Source organism: Schistosoma haematobium, chromosome 5, assembly GCF_000699445.3.
Source record: "Schistosoma haematobium chromosome 5, whole genome shotgun sequence".
Taxonomy (NCBI): Eukaryota; Metazoa; Platyhelminthes; class Trematoda; order Strigeidida; family Schistosomatidae; genus Schistosoma; species Schistosoma haematobium.
Window position 1 is genome coordinate 17663654 of NC_067200.1, and position 23430 is coordinate 17687083.

At 37.6% G+C, this 23430-nt stretch overlaps 1 protein-coding gene across 1 annotated transcript; it reads right to left on the minus strand.

Annotated features, from left to right (window-relative positions):
- Positions 1 to 117: 117 nt before the first annotated feature.
- On the minus strand, positions 118 to 21109 carry RBM12B (RNA binding motif protein 12B). The gene is made up of 2 exons (XM_051217639.1): positions 21051 to 21109; positions 118 to 17249 (listed from the first exon to the last, which is right to left on the minus strand). Exon 2 carries the CDS (start codon positions 17239 to 17241, stop codon positions 14470 to 14472), a length of 2772 nt encoding a protein of 923 aa, XP_051065058.1. The 5' UTR covers positions 17242 to 17249; positions 21051 to 21109; the 3' UTR covers positions 118 to 14469.
- Positions 21110 to 23430: the final 2321 nt, after the last annotated feature.

Below are 23430 nucleotides of genomic sequence, written 5' to 3' on the forward strand. Positions count from 1 at the left end.
TGAGTGTAATAGAAAACAAGTACAATAATAAGAAACTACATGTTAAACATACGAAAAATATACAGTAAATAAGAAATAAAAACGTATGATATAACTGAATTGTAAATATTCATAAAGGGTAATTAGAAATTCGAAGGTTAGAAACCAAAACAGATACACAATCAATATTAGACTCATTGGAACAATTAGTCATTCTTGTAGATAGTAGTAAGAATACACAGAAAAAACGATATCAGCAAAAAGAAATAGAGAAAAACAAAACAAAAAGATATAAGAGAAACAACTAGTGCTACTTAAACTGAACAATCGGGATCATATAAGGAAATAGGAACTGATGAATATTATAAAATTACAAATCAATATACGAAAAGCAACAAAAACAGAGATATGTAGAGAACGAAAAATTCCCAGAGTAATTAAAAAATAGAAAAACCATTGAAATAAAACCATAATATTAGGGATATCCATACATAAAGAGGTACTACTATCTTAATAAAAATAACGTGCCTACTTCATTGACATTAACTCACCTACTACACTTTCTTTATTCATATCCTACTTTTAACTGTTTCGTAGTAAATGTATATGCAGTGTGAAACTCAACACTTCCCCAATAAATAACTCAATACCACTTCAAAAAATTAACTCCATTCACTCATCATCATCATCTATTAACCACATATGACGCTTTATGTTCAAGTCGTAAGTGATTAATTCAATCAATTCTCACTGACAAATAGATTACCCATCAGTTCAACTTATGTGTACATAACATTTAGCGTCGTCATTGAAAATCCACAGCACCATATTAAACATCATCGTTCACAAATCCCAAACTTGTACAACCACCACTCAACTACATATATGAAGACCTCCAGAACATAATGGACATGATCAGACGCTGAAAATAATCACTACGATTCTAATTGTCAATTCCACATAGATAATCACCACTCGAATAAAAACTTGTCGGCTATTCCCACTTACATTGATAAGTTAGTCAATAGTTCGTCAACTCACAAATCAATCTATTATTAAATATCATCTTACTAATCTGTTTATTAACTGGAGAATGTTTGTCTACATATGTAAATATCTCGTTTTCATGGTGCATAATTTCACGACAAATTCATAAATTATGCAAATGACATGAACCGCTACAAAATTCTCAGATGGTTTTGTCAAATCACTTGAGTTGAGTCAACTCCAACTTTGCAGTCATGGTTCACACACACACACAACGAGATTACTCATTTTAACACTGTTTACCCTATGTGTTGTGGTTAATTCTTTGCTTTCACTGTACTCTAAATAATATCCCGCTTAGATCAATAGGGTTTATCCTGATTTTAACTCATAATCTCCACTACACTATTTGCTGAACATCAATGGATTTTCAGTTGAATTCCTGGTATCAAGTCTGTGACTTTCTTTAATTTCCCTCATTCATTTGCTATTTGTTATATATGTATTATTATAGAGTTCAACTCTTTTGTGCTTATTTTTTATGCCATAACTGTTGCGACAGCAATTTCTACCGCCCAACACTTTCTCAGTCACCGACCACTCATCTGAGATCTGAGCCATTTCAATCAGCCTGATCAGATGATTAACACTTTTAGTAATAATGAGTATTGTCATTTAATCTATGATTCGTGGCATAGAAAGCCCTTGCACAAACCTAAACTGCTTTAGCGAATTCGCATTAAATGAACTCACTAAAGTAATAACATACAAAATACATATTTCTACATGCTTCATAATTCTCAATAACTAAGTTACTTAATATTTTAATATCAATAATAATAACGGTCCATGACCAACCAGTCATAAACCATCACTTATGCAACAACTTAACATCCATCAGTCAAATTAGTGTCACTCCGCTTTCTTTGCACCTCAGAATGAAATCTTGCACGCGGCAGTTGATTAACCAAACAATAATCAATATACTAGAAGCCTTAAATTCTTGTTTTCTTTTAACAATACATAAGTAACCGATTATAAACAAGTATGTTCATTCACTATGGGTAACGGTTCACCTAACAAAAGTATGTGGAGATGATTGTGCTTTAGATTTTACATATACGTGACCCACATTTGCTTTGATAGGCTCGCGAGACTAGTTTATAAATATACCAGCCAGATCTGAGATTGCGAATCTCGGATTTTGGAGCACAATTTGTTCGTCCTTATGGCTAATTATATGTTAAAACGTGGTGAAAAGCCAAGTCCTAATTCACAATCTTAACTTCTCTCAATCGCTCTCATTTGTTTAAGGCCTTATTTCGACCGCAGTAGATGTTTGACCCTCTTCTAGTACACTTTAGTATCGCTAAGGTTGTCTCGCCATCAGGCTTTAAGGCAGTAAATCCTCAATACTATTACTTGAATACCCAAGAGAAATCAAATGTTTAAGACATGAAGAAATAACTTGGTGTAGCACTACATTTAGCCGTTCGCTTATGGTTGACGCTCTTATTTTTGTATATGGAACTCCTAGAAGATTGTATACTTACACCTACACTTCATTAGCTTAGACATCTCCCATCTAATTCATTGTTGACTAGCTCTTCAAAACGACCATAGCTGTGGTATCAGCTCATGATGCTAGTAATTTTTAGCTTGATTTGCATGTGAAAGAGCAGACTGAATAGCCTTCTTGCGTGAAAATACATTGGTTAAGCACTGAGTCTCCAGATGTTCGTTTATAACTTGTTGCAGCGCTTATGTCAGTCGTTCAGTTTTAGTTCTTTGTGAGCTAGCTGGTTTACTGGGCAAAATTTCAATGATTTCATGCTTGATAGTTCTTAATTTGTGTATTCATCATGTTTTTACTCAAGTTTTCCAGTGATTATTTCTCATATGTATAGATGAGGGATCAGTATGCTTTCACCTGTGCTTGTCTTTATAGATGAAGCTTCATTTTCAGCATTCGTCCCAAGAAATAAATATTTTTTAGTCGTTAGTGGGGGATAATCAGTTGTCTTAAAAAACAGGTCACCTAGGCACCGAAAAGTAGAGACAAACGACTATATGCCTAAAACATGACGAACTTCCTTATGTGGTAAATATCTATTAGAACAAGTGGTATATTTGTAAACCTTGACTTACAACATTCCTAAGGTTTTTTAACCAGTTTATAGATTGATATTAAGGTCGGGACAGGTGAAGCTCAGAGATCGTAGTACTGCGAGCCTATTAAGTCGAGACCGTCAGTTTAATAATAACAACACAAGAGATAGTGACAATAGGACAATTTAAAATAGATATCAGATCCTAGTCTGCATTTTTGTCAGAATTGTCTGAGCCATGTTGGTAGATGCAGACTACTTGGTTGGGGTCCGCGTGACTATCGTAACCAATGGTTGGAGACTCTTGGTGACATGGCTCAGAATCGACCACAATGGAGTCGGTGTATACACTCTCTCTCACGGCCACGCGTATACAGCCTCTGTCAGGGAAGTCCTACTCATTGCCTTCTCGTGGCGGGGGTGTTGTTTACGAAAATGAGAGGACGAAAAGCGAATGTCCGGCGCTTTAACCGGATCCCAAACCAGTGGTGCACGTGGGCTCCAGTATCCTGCGGGAACAAATGGAGTATGAACCAATCGCTGATCACCGGCTACCATAGGAATGCATCTCCTCACGATGTTCCACTGCCTTGTGGATCAAACCTTCAGGTCAAAGGCTCGGGGTGTGGCTCCCTAAGATAACCACCTGCTTCGGTCTGGGCACCCGGGCAGTATCACAGCCCACACACACACAAATATGGTGTGGCGCATATATATTTGGTGCCCTCTTGTACCGATATTTATGTGTTGAAATAAAAATAATAAACAAGTGCAAATTATTACAATCAGACTTAAATCAAGTACAAAATTTGAGAATATTCAATTATTTTGCGCAACATTTCTTCGCGTCTAGTCTGTATTTATTTTCAAACAGTAGAAATGTACAGAATAAATTAAATAACAGTCATTTCAACAAGCTATTGTTACAAGCTATATCATACTTATAAAACAACTACTAAACAACTAGTTTCGGTAAACCCCTATCAACCACATCTACTTTTCCATAATCTTGCGATTTAAGTAACCTATATACGTTTAATATAAGTAAAACCATTTACAAAGAATATAATACCTGAATATAAAGCGGCATTGAATCATAATCATCAAGTGTCCAACTATCTTCCTGAAATATTCCTAATATGATATTCAGTCGAGTAACTTTATTACCCGGCGTTATTTCACTCAAATTATATACCACTTTTTCTTCACAACTCAAGACAAACAGGTTATTCCACAAAACGATATACAACAGAGAATTTAGTAGATCATTAGAAGAAGTTTTCATTGTTACATTTACCTAACTCAATCTATCACTTGGAAATTAACATGAGCGTTACTTAATTTGACAAAACTTAAGCTTCATTTACTTGTTAAACACAAAAACAAAAAACTTTTCTACAGTTCGGTCCAGCTCAAACGCATAACAAATCAATATCTTTAAAAAAATACTCTCAACAACAGAGCCTTATTTATAAACAATGAAATGCTGAAAACTTTAATTAAATTAGCTAATACTAGGTTCGTCAGTCCAGAAAAAAACACATGCCAACTAACGATTGGAATAAGTAATAACAGATGACTAACCGACAATGAAACTATTGTAATAAACGACTAACATCTATAATTCATTTCGTCACCGAGGCTATCACTACGTTCCGAGGCCTATTTTCCTTCCTTTACCATCTTCATTTTTTCTTAAAACATGACTAAATATGATCTACGCATGAGTCCATAACAATAACAACACGACCTGAGTTGAGCTGTAATATTCTTTTTTACTTGATGGGTCCAGCTATTTTCCATAAAATACACTTACATGGTCGAGCGTTTATGGCCTCACCACATTATTGTGGTGAGTTCTTCTACTAAAGGGAAGGATAGTACATGAATGTCCGGTGGTGAAGTCAGTTCAATGGATATATAATCGGAAAACCTCGAATATATTATCGCCATGATCGTCAGTGAATGAATGGTGTGTGAACGCACATCTATCACCTGCTACCCAACCAACGAATTTCTCACGTCGCTTGACTGTCTTGTGAATATGAAATTCAAATCAAAAGTTCGTAAGGAAAGAAATTCGCTCTGATTAAAATGCTTTTACAGGAACCGTGACAACTTTAAATGAGAACGTACATTACTAGTCTTATAGGGTAGTTATTAAAGGCCAAAATTACGTTAATGCAAACAACTGCATCTTATACCGCCCTACACTAATGCATTGCTCGCATGTAACTCTTAATCCTTCTATTCAAATTTAAAACTTGACTAATTACCCTATCGTTGTCGGAATTCTCATTTCGACTAGAACTTCCAAAGTCGATAAAAAAAAGCTCAACGATCTTACTGAGCCTAGTAGGATATTGTATTATTGTAGTTACGCTATGTACAAATAATAAGAGAAAAGAACCATCAACTGTTACTTTTATAAAAACCATCAATGTCAAGTCAAGAAACATACGAAACATTCACTGAAATCTATACAACCTCCATCAATTCAGTCTACGCAAAAGTATTCTATTCTCACTAAATATGCTGCTTCATTACCATTTCAACCCTAAATCCAAATATAAACACCCCTACAATCCACTCGTTCAACACAAATAAAACTACAGACAAACCGAATTTATTTTACAGCCAAATAGGAAAACCCGATCACATAACGGCAACGGTAACAACAGGTCAAACGAGTAGAAAAGTCATAGAGGAACTATAGTAAAAAAGCTCTTTTCCGATCGAGTAAGTTTGTACACAAAAGACACATTGGACTGAAGAATTGGTAATAGGCTGATTTAGAGTCTGTCAACTACACACTCTGACTACTGCTTCACAAAAATACACGAATTGATTCAGTTCCAATTGAAACGAAATATAGTGAGGAATCCATGCTGAAAGAACACCACAAGCCATAAGGTCCCTCGGTCGATGTCCACGAAACTAGAGTAGTAACAGACAGAAGAGAAATTGGTCTTTGCATTGTAATCTTAAGTGACATGTTACATTGGAATAAAAACTACTGGGGTCAATCTCCCAGGAATACACACTCTGGCCACCTATATCCAATTATTAGTCTAAAATAATCTAATTATACTCTATCAAACCTGAAACACTCAAACTTCCGCAGCACTACATACCAAAAACAATAGGGCTCCTAAATAGCCTATTCATTTCACTTTCCTCTCCATGTTTTCCACAAATGATAAGCAATCTCAACTTAATGGGTTACTCACAAACCCCAACTCTCTCGTTCTCATATCTACCATCTTTCACATGATGAAATGCTAAATTAATATCAATCCACAATGTTCCACAACAATCCTTTACTATCCTAACCAGCTCATCAACCAAATATACTGTTAAAATGAAGTCATCACCTAATAATCACAACCTCATATCAAGCATCGCCTCATCGCACTATCGCAAAACTATTTTCCATCTCTTCTAATAATAGAAATTCTAATCATCCACTGAACGTTCAGTCATCGACAAACTTTTGTGCTGTCACATCGATTAAACACTTTCAAGCAACTTCTATCAAACTCAATCGAATTACATTTTGAACAAGAGAAAGAAATGAGAATAGCAATATTAACAACAACAATAATAATAACCATTGGAGTTTAGCACTTCATACATACACTTCCATATATAATATCTCCATTTGCAACTACACACTCTTGTGTTTAGATAGTGCCAAACGGGTTGCATAGCAATGGATACCGTTTGTCAAATCCCTACTAGAGGATCATTCATAATTAAACATGATTGTTATATCTGCATGGAAAAATATCATTGTAACTCTAGCATCACAGTTACCTGTCACGACCGTATTCTGATTGATGCAGCATCACGGTAATACGGAGCTATTTACAATCTTATATATCCGCTTATGATTATCAGGACAGTTCTTATTGATGAACTGAATACTCGGACTTATCTTAGGTGCTTATTTTGCATTATCTGTCAGCAATGCGCGTAATGCTAATCAATCAGAACGACAATCTACTCTCCAAAGTTGGCAGGTATATCACGAAAACTATTCTCAAAACAATAATCTTAAACATTTACATAATTAGACAGAGTAAGGTCATTTGTCATTTAACCGAAATAGCACAATTAGGTCAGACCAATCAGAAGTTGTGAACTAAACAATGCACTCTTATAACCAACAATATTTGGGATAGCTATTCATAAAGAGGTACTACTATCTTAATAAAAATAACGTGCCTACTTCATTGACATTAACTCACCTACTACACTTTCTTTATTCATATCCTACTTTTAACTGTTTCGTAGTAAATGTATATGCAGTGTGAAACTCAACACTTCCCCAATAAATAACTCAATACCACTTCAAAAAATTAACTCCATTCACTCATCATCATCATCTATTAACCACATATGACGCTTTATGTTCAAGTCGTAAGTGATTAATTCAATCAATTCTCACTGACAAATAGATTACCCATCAGTTCAACTTATGTGTACATAACATTTAGCGTCGTCATTGAAAATCCACAGCACCATATTAAACATCATCGTTCACAAATCCCAAACTTGTACAACCACCACTCAACTACATATATGAAGACCTCCAGAACATAATGGACATGATCAGACGCTGAAAATAATCACTACGATTCTAATTGTCAATTCCACATAGATAATCACCACTCGAATAAAAACTTGTCGGCTATTCCCACTTACATTGATAAGTTAGTCAATAGTTCGTCAACTCACAAATCAATCTATTATTAAATATCATCTTACTAATCTGTTTATTAACTGGAGAATGTTTGTCTACATATGTAAATATCTCGTTTTCATGGTGCATAATTTCACGACAAATTCATAAATTATGCAAATGACATGAACCGCTACAAAATTCTCAGATGGTTTTGTCAAATCACTTGAGTTGAGTCAACTCCAACTTTGCAGTCATGGTTCACACACACACACAACGAGATTACTCATTTTAACACTGTTTACCCTATGTGTTGTGGTTAATTCTTTGCTTTCACTGTACTCTAAATAATATCCCGCTTAGATCAATAGGGTTTATCCTGATTTTAACTCATAATCTCCACTACACTATTTGCTGAACATCAATGGATTTTCAGTTGAATTCCTGGTATCAAGTCTGTGACTTTCTTTAATTTCCCTCATTCATTTGCTATTTGTTATATATGTATTATTATAGAGTTCAACTCTTTTGTGCTTATTTTTTATGCCATAACTGTTGCGACAGCAATTTCTACCGCCCAACACTTTCTCAGTCACCGACCACTCATCTGAGATCTGAGCCATTTCAATCAGCCTGATCAGATGATTAACACTTTTAGTAATAATGAGTATTGTCATTTAATCTATGATTCGTGGCATAGAAAGCCCTTGCACAAACCTAAACTGCTTTAGCGAATTCGCATTAAATGAACTCACTAAAGTAATAACATACAAAATACATATTTCTACATGCTTCATAATTCTCAATAACTAAGTTACTTAATATTTTAATATCAATAATAATAACGGTCCATGACCAACCAGTCATAAACCATCACTTATGCAACAACTTAACATCCATCAGTCAAATTAGTGTCACTCCGCTTTCTTTGCACCTCAGAATGAAATCTTGCACGCGGCAGTTGATTAACCAAACAATAATCAATATACTAGAAGCCTTAAATTCTTGTTTTCTTTTAACAATACATAAGTAACCGATTATAAACAAGTATGTTCATTCACTATGGGTAACGGTTCACCTAACAAAAGTATGTGGAGATGATTGTGCTTTAGATTTTACATATACGTGACCCACATTTGCTTTGATAGGCTCGCGAGACTAGTTTATAAATATACCAGCCAGATCTGAGATTGCGAATCTCGGATTTTGGAGCACAATTTGTTCGTCCTTATGGCTAATTATATGTTAAAACGTGGTGAAAAGCCAAGTCCTAATTCACAATCTTAACTTCTCTCAATCGCTCTCATTTGTTTAAGGCCTTATTTCGACCGCAGTAGATGTTTGACCCTCTTCTAGTACACTTTAGTATCGCTAAGGTTGTCTCGCCATCAGGCTTTAAGGCAGTAAATCCTCAATACTATTACTTGAATACCCAAGAGAAATCAAATGTTTAAGACATGAAGAAATAACTTGGTGTAGCACTACATTTAGCCGTTCGCTTATGGTTGACGCTCTTATTTTTGTATATGGAACTCCTAGAAGATTGTATACTTACACCTACACTTCATTAGCTTAGACATCTCCCATCTAATTCATTGTTGACTAGCTCTTCAAAACGACCATAGCTGTGGTATCAGCTCATGATGCTAGTAATTTTTAGCTTGATTTGCATGTGAAAGAGCAGACTGAATAGCCTTCTTGCGTGAAAATACATTGGTTAAGCACTGAGTCTCCAGATGTTCGTTTATAACTTGTTGCAGCGCTTATGTCAGTCGTTCAGTTTTAGTTCTTTGTGAGCTAGCTGGTTTACTGGGCAAAATTTCAATGATTTCATGCTTGATAGTTCTTAATTTGTGTATTCATCATGTTTTTACTCAAGTTTTCCAGTGATTATTTCTCATATGTATAGATGAGGGATCAGTATGCTTTCACCTGTGCTTGTCTTTATAGATGAAGCTTCATTTTCAGCATTCGTCCCAAGAAATAAATATTTTTTAGTCGTTAGTGGGGATAATCAGTTGTCTTAAAAAACAGGTCACCTAGGCACCGAAAAGTAGAGACAAACGACTATATGCCTAAAACATGACGAACTTCCTTATGTGGTAAATATCTATTAGAACAAGTGGTATATTTGTAAACCTTGACTTACAACATTCCTAAGGTTTTTAACCAGTTTATAGATTGATATTAAGGTCGGGACAGGTGAAGCTCAGAGATCGTAGTACTGCGAGCCTATTAAGTCGAGACCGTCAGTTTAATAATAACAACACAAGAGATAGTGACAATAGGACAATTTAAAATAGATATCAGATCCTAGTCTGCATTTTTGTCAGAATTGTCTGAGCCATGTTGGTAGATGCAGACTACTTGGTTGGGGTCCGCGTGACTGTCGTAACCAATGGTTGGAGACTCTTGGTGACATGGCTCAGAATCGACCACAATGGAGTCGGTGTATACACTCTCTCTCACGGCCACGCGTATACAGCCTCTGTCAGGGAAGTCCTACTCATTGCCTTCTCGTGGCGGGGGTGTTGTTTACGAAAATGAGAGGACGAAAAGCGAATGTCCGGCGCTTTAACCGGATCCCAAACCAGTGGTGCACGTGGGCTCCAGTATCCTGCGGGAACAAATGGAGTATGAACCAATCGCTGATCACCGGCTACCATAGGAATGCATCTCCTCACGATGTTCCACTGCCTTGTGGATCAAACCTTCAGGTCAAAGGCTCGGGGTGTGGCTCCCTAAGATAACCACCTGCTTCGGTCTGGGCACCCGGGCAGTATCACAGCCCACACACACACAAATATGGTGTGGCGCATATATATTTGGTGCCCTCTTGTACCGATATTTATGTGTTGAAATAAAAATAATAAACAAGTGCAAATTATTACAATCAGACTTAAATCAAGTACAAAATTTGAGAATATTCAATTATTTTGCGCAACATTTCTTCGCGTCTAGTCTGTATTTATTTTCAAACAGTAGAAATGTACAGAATAAATTAAATAACAGTCATTTCAACAAGCTATTGTTACAAGCTATATCATACTTATAAAACAACTACTAAACAACTAGTTTCGGTAAACCCCTATCAACCACATCTACTTTTCCATAATCTTGCGATTTAAGTAACCTATATACGTTTAATATAAGTAAAACCATTTACAAAGAATATAATACCTGAATATAAAGCGGCATTGAATCATAATCATCAAGTGTCCAACTATCTTCCTGAAATATTCCTAATATGATATTCAGTCGAGTAACTTTATTACCCGGCGTTATTTCACTCAAATTATATACCACTTTTTCTTCACAACTCAAGACAAACAGGTTATTCCACAAAACGATATACAACAGAGAATTTAGTAGATCATTAGAAGAAGTTTTCATTGTTACATTTACCTAACTCAATCTATCACTTGGAAATTAACATGAGCGTTACTTAATTTGACAAAACTTAAGCTTCATTTACTTGTTAAACACAAAAACAAAAAACTTTTCTACAGTTCGGTCCAGCTCAAACGCATAACAAATCAATATCTTTAAAAAAATACTCTCAACAACAGAGCCTTATTTATAAACAATGAAATGCTGAAAACTTTAATTAAATTAGCTAATACTAGGTTCGTCAGTCCAGAAAAAAACACATGCCAACTAACGATTGGAATAAGTAATAACAGATGACTAACCGACAATGAAACTATTGTGATAAACGACTAACATCTATAATTCATTTCGTCACCGAGGCTATCACTACGTTCCGAGGCCTATTTTCCTTCCTTTACCATCCTCATTTTTTCTTAAAACATGACTAAATATGATCTACGCATGAGTCCATAACAATAACAACACGACCTGAGTTGAGCTGTAATATTCTTTTTTACTTGATGGGTCCAGCTATTTTCCATAAAATACACTTACATGGTCGAGCGTTTATGGCCTCACCACATTATTGTGGTGAGTTCTTCTACTAAAGGGAAGGATAGTACATGAATGTCCGGTGGTGAAGTCAGTTCAATGGATATATAATCGGAAAACCTCGAATATATTATCGCCATGATCGTCAGTGAATGAATGGTGTGTGAACGCACATCTATCACCTGCTACCCAACCAACGAATTTCTCACGTCGCTTGACTGTCTTGTGAATATGAAATTCAAATCAAAAGTTCGTAAGGAAAGAAATTCGCTCTGATTAAAATGCTTTTACAGGAACCGTGACAACTTTAAATGAGAACGTACATTACTAGTCTTATAGGGTAGTTATTAAAGGCCAAAATTACGTTAATGCAAACAACTGCATCTTATACCGCCCTACACTAATGCATTGCTCGCATGTAACTCTTAATCCTTCTATTCAAATTTAAAACTTGACTAATTACCCTATCGTTGTCGGAATTCTCATTTCGACTAGAAGTTCCACACGTGTGACTTCATTGAAACCACATATGAGTTAACGTGTAGTATTCGACACAAACAAGAGACAGACACAGGTAACAAGCACAATGGGAAATTTCGGTCTTATGATGTATCCGAGACTTGTATTCAAGATTCCAATGATTATCCAAAATTTCCCATTTTGTCAAGTCATTTTAAGCACTTTATTAAAGTAAATTAAGGCTCGTTGCCCAATCTTTCTGATTGTAGCATCGTACTGAGGGTAGAGGAGTCGATTTGAGGCTTACTAACAGTCGGTTGAAGACGGTAAGCTAAAATTGCATGCAACTCTGTGAGATGCTGTACTTATCAACTCTTGGTTTTTAAGGACTCGTAATGTTTTTTTACGCTCATCGGTGAAGCGTAATTCTCTGTAGCGAAAACTTTTACAAAACTCAACGGTCAAGAAACCTGGTGATTGGATCTCATTGTCAAATTGCACACAATATATACGCATTTGATTGACGCCGAGAGCTATTCCCACCTATCGGCTACTACAATCCTAGTATGGGTGAAATAAAACGTGAGATAATAGTTCGTTAATTCACAACTTTTATATGCATTTAGAACACTAAAGAGTACTTTGGCAGCTCAAATTCACCTTCGTTACAGTGACTTCGACCGCTATATTACGCCTCTTGACTGCAAAATATCTACCATTCTGAAATAACTGTCTTATTCATTTCTTAAAAAAGATTACAAAATGCATATAATGGGCGTTTGGTTAGGTATATATCAGCAGATTGATTTACATGGTTGTCAAGATTTTTTTCTTGCATACACTTTTAAAATGGTATCAACGGGTCATGTGAGTGATAATGATAATATGACTGGTTAAATTAATCTACGGATAGAGAAAGTCAGATTCTTATGTCAGTTCAGTAACATTTTACAAAACTATTTCAGGCATAAGAGCTGAGTGGTACAGTGATGTGATCCATGCTAATAAAACTTGACTTCGGGTAAAGGATTTTTAGTAACCACCTATGATCGCTATTTACGAAGGACTGTTGGCACTGAATACTTGGAGTTAGAAATAATAACGACCATAATTCAATTAGCCCTACCTCCTTAGAATAATAACTATGGCACGCAGAATGTATACCAGTGATTATTACCGTACCTTTGATTCGATGACACTGGGACAGTGTGAGGGAAGAAAGTCTATGGTATGGTGTAGTGAGGGATAGCTTGAGTTAGTGCGTTACTGTAACACTCCAGATAGGACCTCAAAGATAACTCGATTCAGTGACATGGTTTAGAATACAGTAGGTGACGGTACTATTAATTCTCGATAGCAAATTTTAAAATTTGATATGACGCACACCTTTAGTCGAAGACACCTATCTTGGTTATGACATTACTTGAACTACTTAATTAGATGGGTTCTATTTCTTTTTAGATGAATTTTATAGCATATCCCCTACCTTCCTATTGTACTAAATAATTCTCACGTTATATACAAATATTAAAATTTAATGGAACTTATGGGAAGTTCGCGATCCGTTGGACCCCCTAAATCAAATATCATATGAAATGTTTACCAGAAATCCAGACTGACGTAACAAATACTTTGTCATCGTGTTATGAAAATTAAACAAGAACAAACTTATCACAATTTACAGGAACTATGAACGAATAAAGTCAACGATATACACTTCACCATCGTAAAATGCGAACACATCAAATATGAAGAGTTAAGACGTCCTTAACATTGATAATCGATTGGATGGTAATAAACATTTGTTTCAAAATCCTACAAGTGATCATTAATGAGAATACGGAAATCCTACACTAGATATCTCCATTAGAAACGTATTCACAGTACTGGCAGTTAACCAGTGGACTAACTTTCAAATATACTTACAAAGCGAGATTTTATAGTTAATTTACACCATAAGTTATGTTCTCAATTTGTGAAATAATTGGTGTAGTTTGATATCATCTGGAAACATTGGCTTAGAGTATGTTGAAGGAAATGTTAACAATGATCTTACAATAAACACACCCAAAATATGGAAATACTAATGAATCGAGAGGATGCACGTAAATGTTTCGGTACAAACTAACTTAGTCATTGGGTACGATTTGACCCATATATGAGAAAAAAGACTAGGACTTATTCAAGGGATTGATATATTGAGTCAAATTCTAGTTTCAAATCTCAGAAAATAACTAAGTTACACAAAGATTTTCAAAAATGCAAGGAGTTACTTTACATAAAAAGTTTACGAGTAGTCCTACAATATAAAATAAATAAAAATCTTACCTGTTACTTCCGGTGATCAAAATGCAATACCAAGGGTCGACCGGCTACTCGATATCCATTTAGTCCTCTGAGCGCCCTATCAGCTTCGTAACTTGTTTTGAAATCAACTAACGCTTCACCAACAAACTGCCCTTGAGGATCACGGCGTAGTCTTATCGAACCCGGAACGAAGTAATAATCCCGCATTATTCCAGCTAGTTGATCAACTGTGCATGCGGGTGGAAGATTTCCGACAAAAACTGTAACAAAGTCAGGAACTGGGCGACGATGTGGAAGAGGAACAGGTTGTCTCGGAACAGATGAAATATCTGATTGGTGTGGTGGGATAGAATGCAAATTATCCACAGGCGGGCGGAACCTACGGAAGGAGTCGTGATGGTCATCAAAAGGGGCAGGTACAGCGGGGCGGTCATAGTAAGAGTCATCGTACTTAGCTCTGCCTACACTTGGGGGACGGCTCTCAAATGGATTCGAAGGTGACGGACGCTGGCGTTGATCCCAATGGATGCGGGATTCCCGAGGATCTCTGTCACGAGATCTTCCAGGTCTGTCAAAGTTGAGTTGTTCATCTTTTGGATCGGCACCCAAACGGTTCAGCATTTCCTCTCGAGAAATGGCTTCTATATGAAGAGATGGATGTGACTGTTTTGCCTTAGAACCTTCAGTCGATGCTTCATTTACAGCACGACGACAGTTGTTTTCACTAATGAAATCAATGAAAGCAATATTAGCATCAGGAGCCAGTCGTACCGCATCTCCAGGAATTAGGATGGACGGAAACAGATTCAGAACTTCAGAATCTTTTACTGTGCGAGAAAACCCACTGACACAAGCACATGTCAAAAAGCCACCAGGTGGTTTAGTAGGCTCCGAATCGACATCACGAGGAACAGGTGGTTTGATAGACTCTTTAGTACTTTCAGATTTACTACCGATCGCTAAGGCTGAATAAGCAGTGACTTGCAGCTTTGATATTGGTGTTAAGCGCACTGATGGAAGTCCCACATCTGGTCGAAATGGCCGTGGTTTGGCAGAAAGAAGGATTTTGATATCCTCTGCAGAAGGAAGCGTAACTAGTGCCCTAGTTAAGTTGGTACTGCGTGGTGCAGACTTATCATTTGGAGGGAACCGAGCCAGTACAACATTTTCACAAGTTAGACCAGGAGCACCCAAAAACCGAACTACTTCTGTCTTGGTGGTATCAGATGGGAGCTCAGCTAGCTCAAGACAACCATCGTTGTAATGAGGAGGGTAGAACTGATCAGGTGGTGGAAGTTTTTTGGCAACCTCTGGAGGGCATTTTGAAGTAAAGTTTGTATCACTAACACTGTAAAATTCACTTAGAGTGCATTTGACCACTTTTATCACGTCTCCTTTGTGAGGACGATTATTAAAACTGAGTGCTCGTTCATACGAATCACGAGTTGTCATCATTATAAACACATACCCAGTGGGACGTTGTAGCAAATCTTCTTCAACCCGGATACCCCATTTTGGAACAACTTGGACGCCACGTAAAACTTCGAAAACAGTCTTTATTCCAGCTTCTGGGGCGGGCAAACAAACTCTTAGTACGTAATCAGTTTCTCCAGGCACTATGTCAGATGGGCGAGTATATGATGAGGGTTGTGGTCGACGTTTTCGTGGGTACTCTTCAAAGTCTGTAGTCTGATGCTGGAATGGACGCTTTGGTCCTGAAACGGGTGCATTATCGTTGAGCCACGGAGGTCTAACAGAAAAATCGCGTTCCTCTTGCAGCCTAGAATCAGTGCATGCAGTTTCACGATCAAGCGGATGACCCGGGCCACTTCTAAATTCTGATGGAAACGGGTGGGTATTTCCATGACCAAATTCACGTGATTGAATATCATGTGGAGGGAAGCGATCATTGAATACTCTAGGAGATTGTGCACGGTACTTATCATAATCTGTCGTCATACCATCCGAGACGTGTAGTGCAGAATAAGGATCAGCATAAGAGTCCCTTGGACTACTTTTGCCTTCATTGTCTTTGCCTCTCGGGACGAAGTTGTCTTCAGAAGTAATCGATGGCGGGTGCCTACTATAATCGTAATCATCGCGATAAGATCTATGTCCCAAGTCACCTCGGTTATTCAAGTATGTATCTCTTGGACCATAGTCGTTAGTTGGTGGGAAGTCTCGTATCGCATCATACCTTGAATGCATGTTAGGTTGGTTATTGTAACTATAATCTCGATCCTGACTAAAATGAGGTCTATCTGGAGGTAAATTTTCGGGATATTTGTCCGGGTTGTTACGTTCAGCTGATTCAATTTGTCCACGAGGGGGATCCAGGGTTACACTTTTGCTATAGGTGTAAGGATACTGCTTGGAGGAATCATCAAATGATTCACGAGTGGCTCCATTACGGTACGATGGGAAGGAACTGGGCAGTGTAGGAGCTGTCACATCTAGTGCATGCATAGTTTCAGTCTTTTGAGAGAGAGAGAGAGATAAAACCGGATTTCCTCCACTAGAAAATAAGGCTGAAGTTTTTGCAGATTCGATTATTGACTGCATTTCGGCTTTACTGCTCAGAAACAGGCGAACAGATGCCCCGTTGATCGTTTGTCGATCAAGCAGCATAGCTTTTCTTGCATCTTCATCTGTAGCAAAGGCAATAAATGCGTCACCTTCCGTGCCCCCGACGATGTGCACGCCCCCTTCAGGAATGGATAACCCGCTGAAAAAGCGTCGAATATTTGAGGCGTTTGCTGAAATTGGTAGGTTTTGGAGTCGAATGATGACAGACATTCTTTGTTCTGCAACAAGAGTAAATCAAAATGTATCACTGGAACCAGGAGATTTCCAGAATAAAAAAATTAGACAACACTGGATTATTGTTTAATATGACTTGTCTTTTACCATGTCTATATGAATAGGTATAGATAAAAAGGTGAAACGGTCCGTGAACTTTTCACTGGAAAATGGCCTCTTTATTTGATTTTCAAGACAAAATAGAGATCAAAAAATTCGTATTTTTATCATTCGACCTATTTTTTACAGGTTGGCTCAGTCATTAATTTCGAAATTTCATGCTTTGAACAACGCATAGACGAACGAACATCTACGAAAACATTTTCAAGTGGAAACAAGAACGATTACATGTTTTACTCAGCCCAGATCTAGAGGGGTAGCGCAGTGGCTATAACTCTACTTACAATTACTTCAGTTTAGCACCCAAGTAGGGTCACTGATTCATAAAGTGTGACTTAAGGGACATAGAGCAACCGGTTAGAGTAATTACCGAATACTTCAAAGGAATTAATACGAAACAAGATGTTGAGTTGTGAATGATGTACAAAACTACCATTAAGTCTGTGATTTGATTTTTGGAATTTCCGTTAGTTGGTGAACACTGAGGGTTCATCTAGGGTAGTTGGAAAACCCAGATGTTACACATGGGTTACAGGATCCTGGGGAAACAAAAGGCGTATGAACCTATTGTTGGCCACCGGCTATCATGGGACTGCATCTGCTAAAGTTGTCCCGTTGACTTGTGGATTCGACCTCTAGGTCAAAGGCCCGAGGAGTGACCACATGTCTCGGTTTGCGCACACGGGCAGTATCCCAGCCCTCATACAAATAGGATGACAGAGTGTGGCGCATATGTATTTGGTGCCCTCTTGTACCAGTATATATATCCGCTCAAAGGACTGGACTTTAATATTTGACCTCTCAATTGAAAGTAAACTGTACCACGTCAATGGGAAATCCAAACATGGGACCAAAAAGGGGTTAAATTATTGGTCGAATCTTGCCCACTGGATAACTTGTGTTTTCTGAAGGAAAATAAACAAAATGGACTATAATCACCCAAGGTGACTATGAAATCGAGACCTGAGCAGTGCTTGCTTTTACTGATTCAGTGAAAATTAAAGACTAACGGAAAGTACTATACTTAGATACACTGCCCTACATCCAAAGTCAGATTTGAGGTTTACTAGTCTTAGTACAAATCGACCAGGAATAAATGCACCGGTACAATCCGTGCCATTCAGAAGTACAGAAACCAACTGATGCCAACTGAAACCAAGAAGTCGAAACGATTATTCACATAAGTCTATTACAAAACCCACCCATGGAACCCTAAGCTAATTACGAAAGGAAGTGCATCGCGAATGACAGAAAACAATGTTAAAGCAAAAGCCATAGCTGATTATTTTGAGACGATCTTTACACATGCTCCTAATTTTAACTTAGGATTAGCCCCACATGCAATTAATGAATGTTGTTTGTTAAAACTTCAAAATGAAAAATGTTGCTTCAGGATTGGGTTGCATTGACATCTAAACTAATGACAGGGAATGAAGTAGTTCAGCGGGTCGACCGCTTCACTTATCTTGAGTCTCATCAGCTCTTGTAGCCTGATGTGTGGCGAAATTTCAGCACGGATACAGAAGGCTCGACTAGCTTTTGCCAACTTGCGTCATTTATGGAGTAGGCGAAATATCCGTCTACCAACCAAATGACGCTTTACTGCGCAGCAGTTCACTCCATCCTACTTTATGGCAGTGAAATATGGCCCGTAAGAGTAGAGAATATTCGTAGGTTACTAGTATTTGATCATAGTTGTCTTCTAACACATTGCTCGTATATCCTGGGACCATCGATTAAGTAACACAGTTGTTAGGAAACGGGTACTAATAAGGATGGAAAATCAATTGATGAAGTAATGGAACTTCATCAGTTGAAATGGCTGGGTCATGTATTACGTATGTCCATCCACCGACTGCCACGACGTGCGATGTTTCATGGTGTAGGAGTAGGTTGGAAGAAAGCTAGGGGCGACCAGACCAAAACAGGGAACAAATCCTTGAAGTCACTCACAAATGGACTGAGCCATATTGGTAGGTGTAGACTACCTGGTTGGGATCCGTGAGACGACAGCAACCGATGGTTAGAGACCTTGAATGACATGGCTCAAAATCGTTTGCAATGGTGTGAGCAGGTGCATCTACTCTGTGTTCTCCGAAATTATAATCTTCTGAATTCTTCATGCACTTTGTTTTCTTCCAAATTTATTTCACTGGATTATACTCCTTGAATAACATCTTCAAACCCTAATCTTTCCGATTACTGCTTATACTTTTACTACCTCTACAACTAGAGGATTTGAATCGACAACTGCATCCGTGCTAATGTGGTATGGCAACTCGAACTGATGTACGCACGTACAAAGTTTTACGTTGTTACTGACTGACTGGAAAACTTCAGATGAGCGTTTGATAGGGTGCCACATAGTATGTTCCTATTGAAACTGAGAGGTTTAGTTTTTGGATCCGCGCTTAAGTGGATCAAAGACTTTTTGATAGGCAAAAAAAGACTAAATGCTCCTTGAGGGAATTAATACTTCATGAAGTACCGCGAGGCATCATTTTAGATCTTTCAGTTTTTTTAATTAATATGAGTGAATCGTCGATGCTACTTTACACAGGCAAACTAAAGATCTAGAAAGTGACGAAGATGACGATGTGGGCACCCCAGACCGGTCTAGACTCCCTGACAAGCTGTTCTAAAAGTAGCCAACATCTATCATTATCATCAAGTCTATAGACACGTCAGACATGTTTATGTTGGTTGTGTGAAGCGTCAGTGCCCCTAATCTTGTCTCAATGAATTATGGGTGAGAGTTACGACCAAAGACTACGGCTTACTACTAACCAGGGTTAGAGGGATTGGAACTACATGAGTGTTATGACCATTTACTAAGTTGGATACAAATATGTTATATATGGTATATACAGGCCATATAAAGCCCAAACTAAATACTGTATTCAGGCCACAAACTTTCGTTCTAAGTAGTAGGCAGCTTTCTGGGAAACTTCGGAACTGAGGCTTACCATACAGACCAGAGAAGTCTTTTAGAAACTTGAGGTGAACTAATTTTGATGTACAGGATACTAAATGAGCTTGGACCTGCTATATCTCCCCCCCTCCCACAACTACGCCAGGATAACTCATGGGAAACAAGATTGAGAAGACGAGAACAGACGATATCCCCTAGGCATCACAGGTCCTCCCATTGGGTTGCCAATTCTTAGAAACCACTAACTGAGGGAGTGTCCATATTTTTAATCAACTTATTGAAGAGAATTTACACTAGTAGAAGCTTAATAAAAACAAACTAACGTCCCAATCTTTCAATTTTGGGGAGAATTCTGTCCGTTTAGTGGATTTCTCCAAGCTTTGGGGAAAACCCCAAAATAGAGAGATTGGGGCAAAATGTTTGGTCAACAGTGCTCAACAAATAAATCTAAATCTAAACAAGTTGTATTTGCGTGTCTGTAGCCAGTGGTCTCCAAATGTGACAAACAGATTATCTAGCAACAACACGAAGTAAGACTTCTCTTGAGGAACATTCACCACCGACCCTAAACTACGTAATCGGAATGAAGTACGTTTACATGTAAATCTTGGAGATTCACGTTACTGTGACACCATTACAACCGACAATATTATAATCATCTACACGCGAAACATGGGTGGTTGCCCCTAAAGTAAAGAACCTGGGAAATGATGAACGATATTTGGTATCGATGGGATAAAACAAAGCAACTTACACGAAGCGATATGTATGTCCCGAAGCCGACCAAGATGGACCCTGGCAGCGCAGATAAACAACTAGATGCTAATGTCATAAATTATTTTAAATAAGTATAGATAAATTATGAGAAGCTGATTCTTGACGAATTGAGGTACGCAATCTCAATGGGTTGGTGATTCCTCTAAGCAAAGATTAAAGATTATGAAAAAAGAAATGGGGGGAATAAATGATAATTCATTGAGAAGCCATTCTGGGTCATTATAAAAGTATCACATCACTTTTTTAAAAGTCATAAAGATGGTAGTTGGGCACTTACATATTTCGGGGAATCTGCAGAGAATGACTATTTCAACTACTGTACACCAAATATGTTTCATTACGACTAGTTTTATTTTAAGATTGCTATCTAATTCTAAACTTTAAAACTGATTTTGGGTCTAAACTTTCCCGATTCTTGTTACTGTATATTATTTTCATTCTAGTTACCAGTCGCTAATTTGAATTATCAATCTGTAGACTTGTCAATCCCACTATGGATGTCAAGATATTTTTTAGAATGATTTAGAAGACCACTAAAACGTCCATGAAAACCAACAACTCGTTGAACATCGGGCATGATTTCATTAAGGGATTATCGTGCATAGCCAGCTTCCCTATGGCAAGAAAGAGATAGACAAAGTCGCTTTAGTGGCAAATCAATGAAAATCGCATGTATCAGACGTCACAAAAAATTATTACTTTTCAGGAGAAGTGGACAAAATTCCACATTTCCTTATGTCCAAATAAGTCCAATCAGGTCTACTGAAAGACTCCTAAAGGGAAACATATATTGTCATGGATCCAACACAGTACCTAAAACTGAACTTCTAAATTTTCTAGTTCGGTTTTTCTTTAATATACCAAAGCTCCAACCTATAGGCACTTATTTTCCATTTAGGCTGGACTTGAAAGCTCTGCAGCGGCATATAGATCCCAAAACAAATATTCCTGTCGGTCCCCGACAATGTTTCTGACCTCAGTAGTTTTACTGGATACACCCTAGCTGAAAGCGTTAGATCGCGCACGTGCATCAGATCACCATTGCGTACACCCTGAAACACATCCTTCGCAACAGCTAGTCAGACTAAGTCAAACACTTTTCGACACTACGAATACCTTCCAAATGCATATTCGAACCCCTACATTCCTGGTTTCTGATTTTACTGGGTCGGGATCTTTCGATCAGAAAGGATAAACTCCAAGTGTTCTTCATAGAAATCAGTATTTAGTGGAGTACTGAATACGTATATATATCATCAAATTCCCAGTGTTGCCATATACTGGTGGTATGTAAATCTGGAGAGAAGCACTTGGGGATGCATCTGTGTGTGCACTTCGGGTCAATCTGAACGTCCTGGTTAGCTGGTCTAAGACCTAGTTTATGCGTATCATTGTAGAGATTAGAGATATGAAGAAAAATAACCATTGCATTGGATAATAGTCGGTTTCCTCAGTTTTGTCCCACAATGATCCATAGGTAACAGTGAGTCATGTTCTGAAGACTGATGCCCACTTCCATGAATCACCGCCAAGATGTTCAGAATCCTACCGACATTATGTTATAAAAATAAGCACTAAGTTGGATGGATCCAAACAAGTTATTAAATCACACCAGATCCTCGTACCTGACGTGATAGACTACTCAATAATTTCTTTTATTACTGCAGGCAGGCATAGACAAAATTTTATGTGAGTAATACCACTCATATATTCGTCTACTGACTGCTGAAGCGTGTGTACCTAATTAGTTTGACTGCATATCACACTGTCTTCTGATTTCCGTACCTGAGGAGAGGGTAAATATTAGTCTAACAAGAGATGCTTCCTTGTTTTAGAAGAAATATTTTTATATGCCCATTAACAGATGAGCTGGAGGTCAACTGGAGCACTGCATCTCGAGGTGCGACAATAAATCCATGGGAATTCAAGGTATTTGTGCAAACTAGTGATTCTTTTGTACTTGGTTGCCCGCTGATTACGATTCCCAAATTCATTCGTTTGTGCTCACATAGTTCCATTTAACTTAAATTGTACTATTTCTAGAATTCCTGGTTGGTACTTTAGTTTGAATTCTCCTAATCATCATATTGACTTTATGATGGAGCCTGTGTTTGAACAATTGGACATACGCTCGAATTCTGAAGCTTTCAAAGATTACATGGAAAGGTTTGAAATCTGGAGTATCACCAGGAAAGATGTAAGGGATGACAAAACTGTGGCTTACGTCCTTACATTCATCAGAAAGGATGCCTTCAGTTTACTATACACGGACACTTTTAGATAAGTCTATTTCATTTTCCTACGCAGCTTTCAAGGAACTACTAGTAAATTATGTAAAATGTACTAATTTCAGTCCT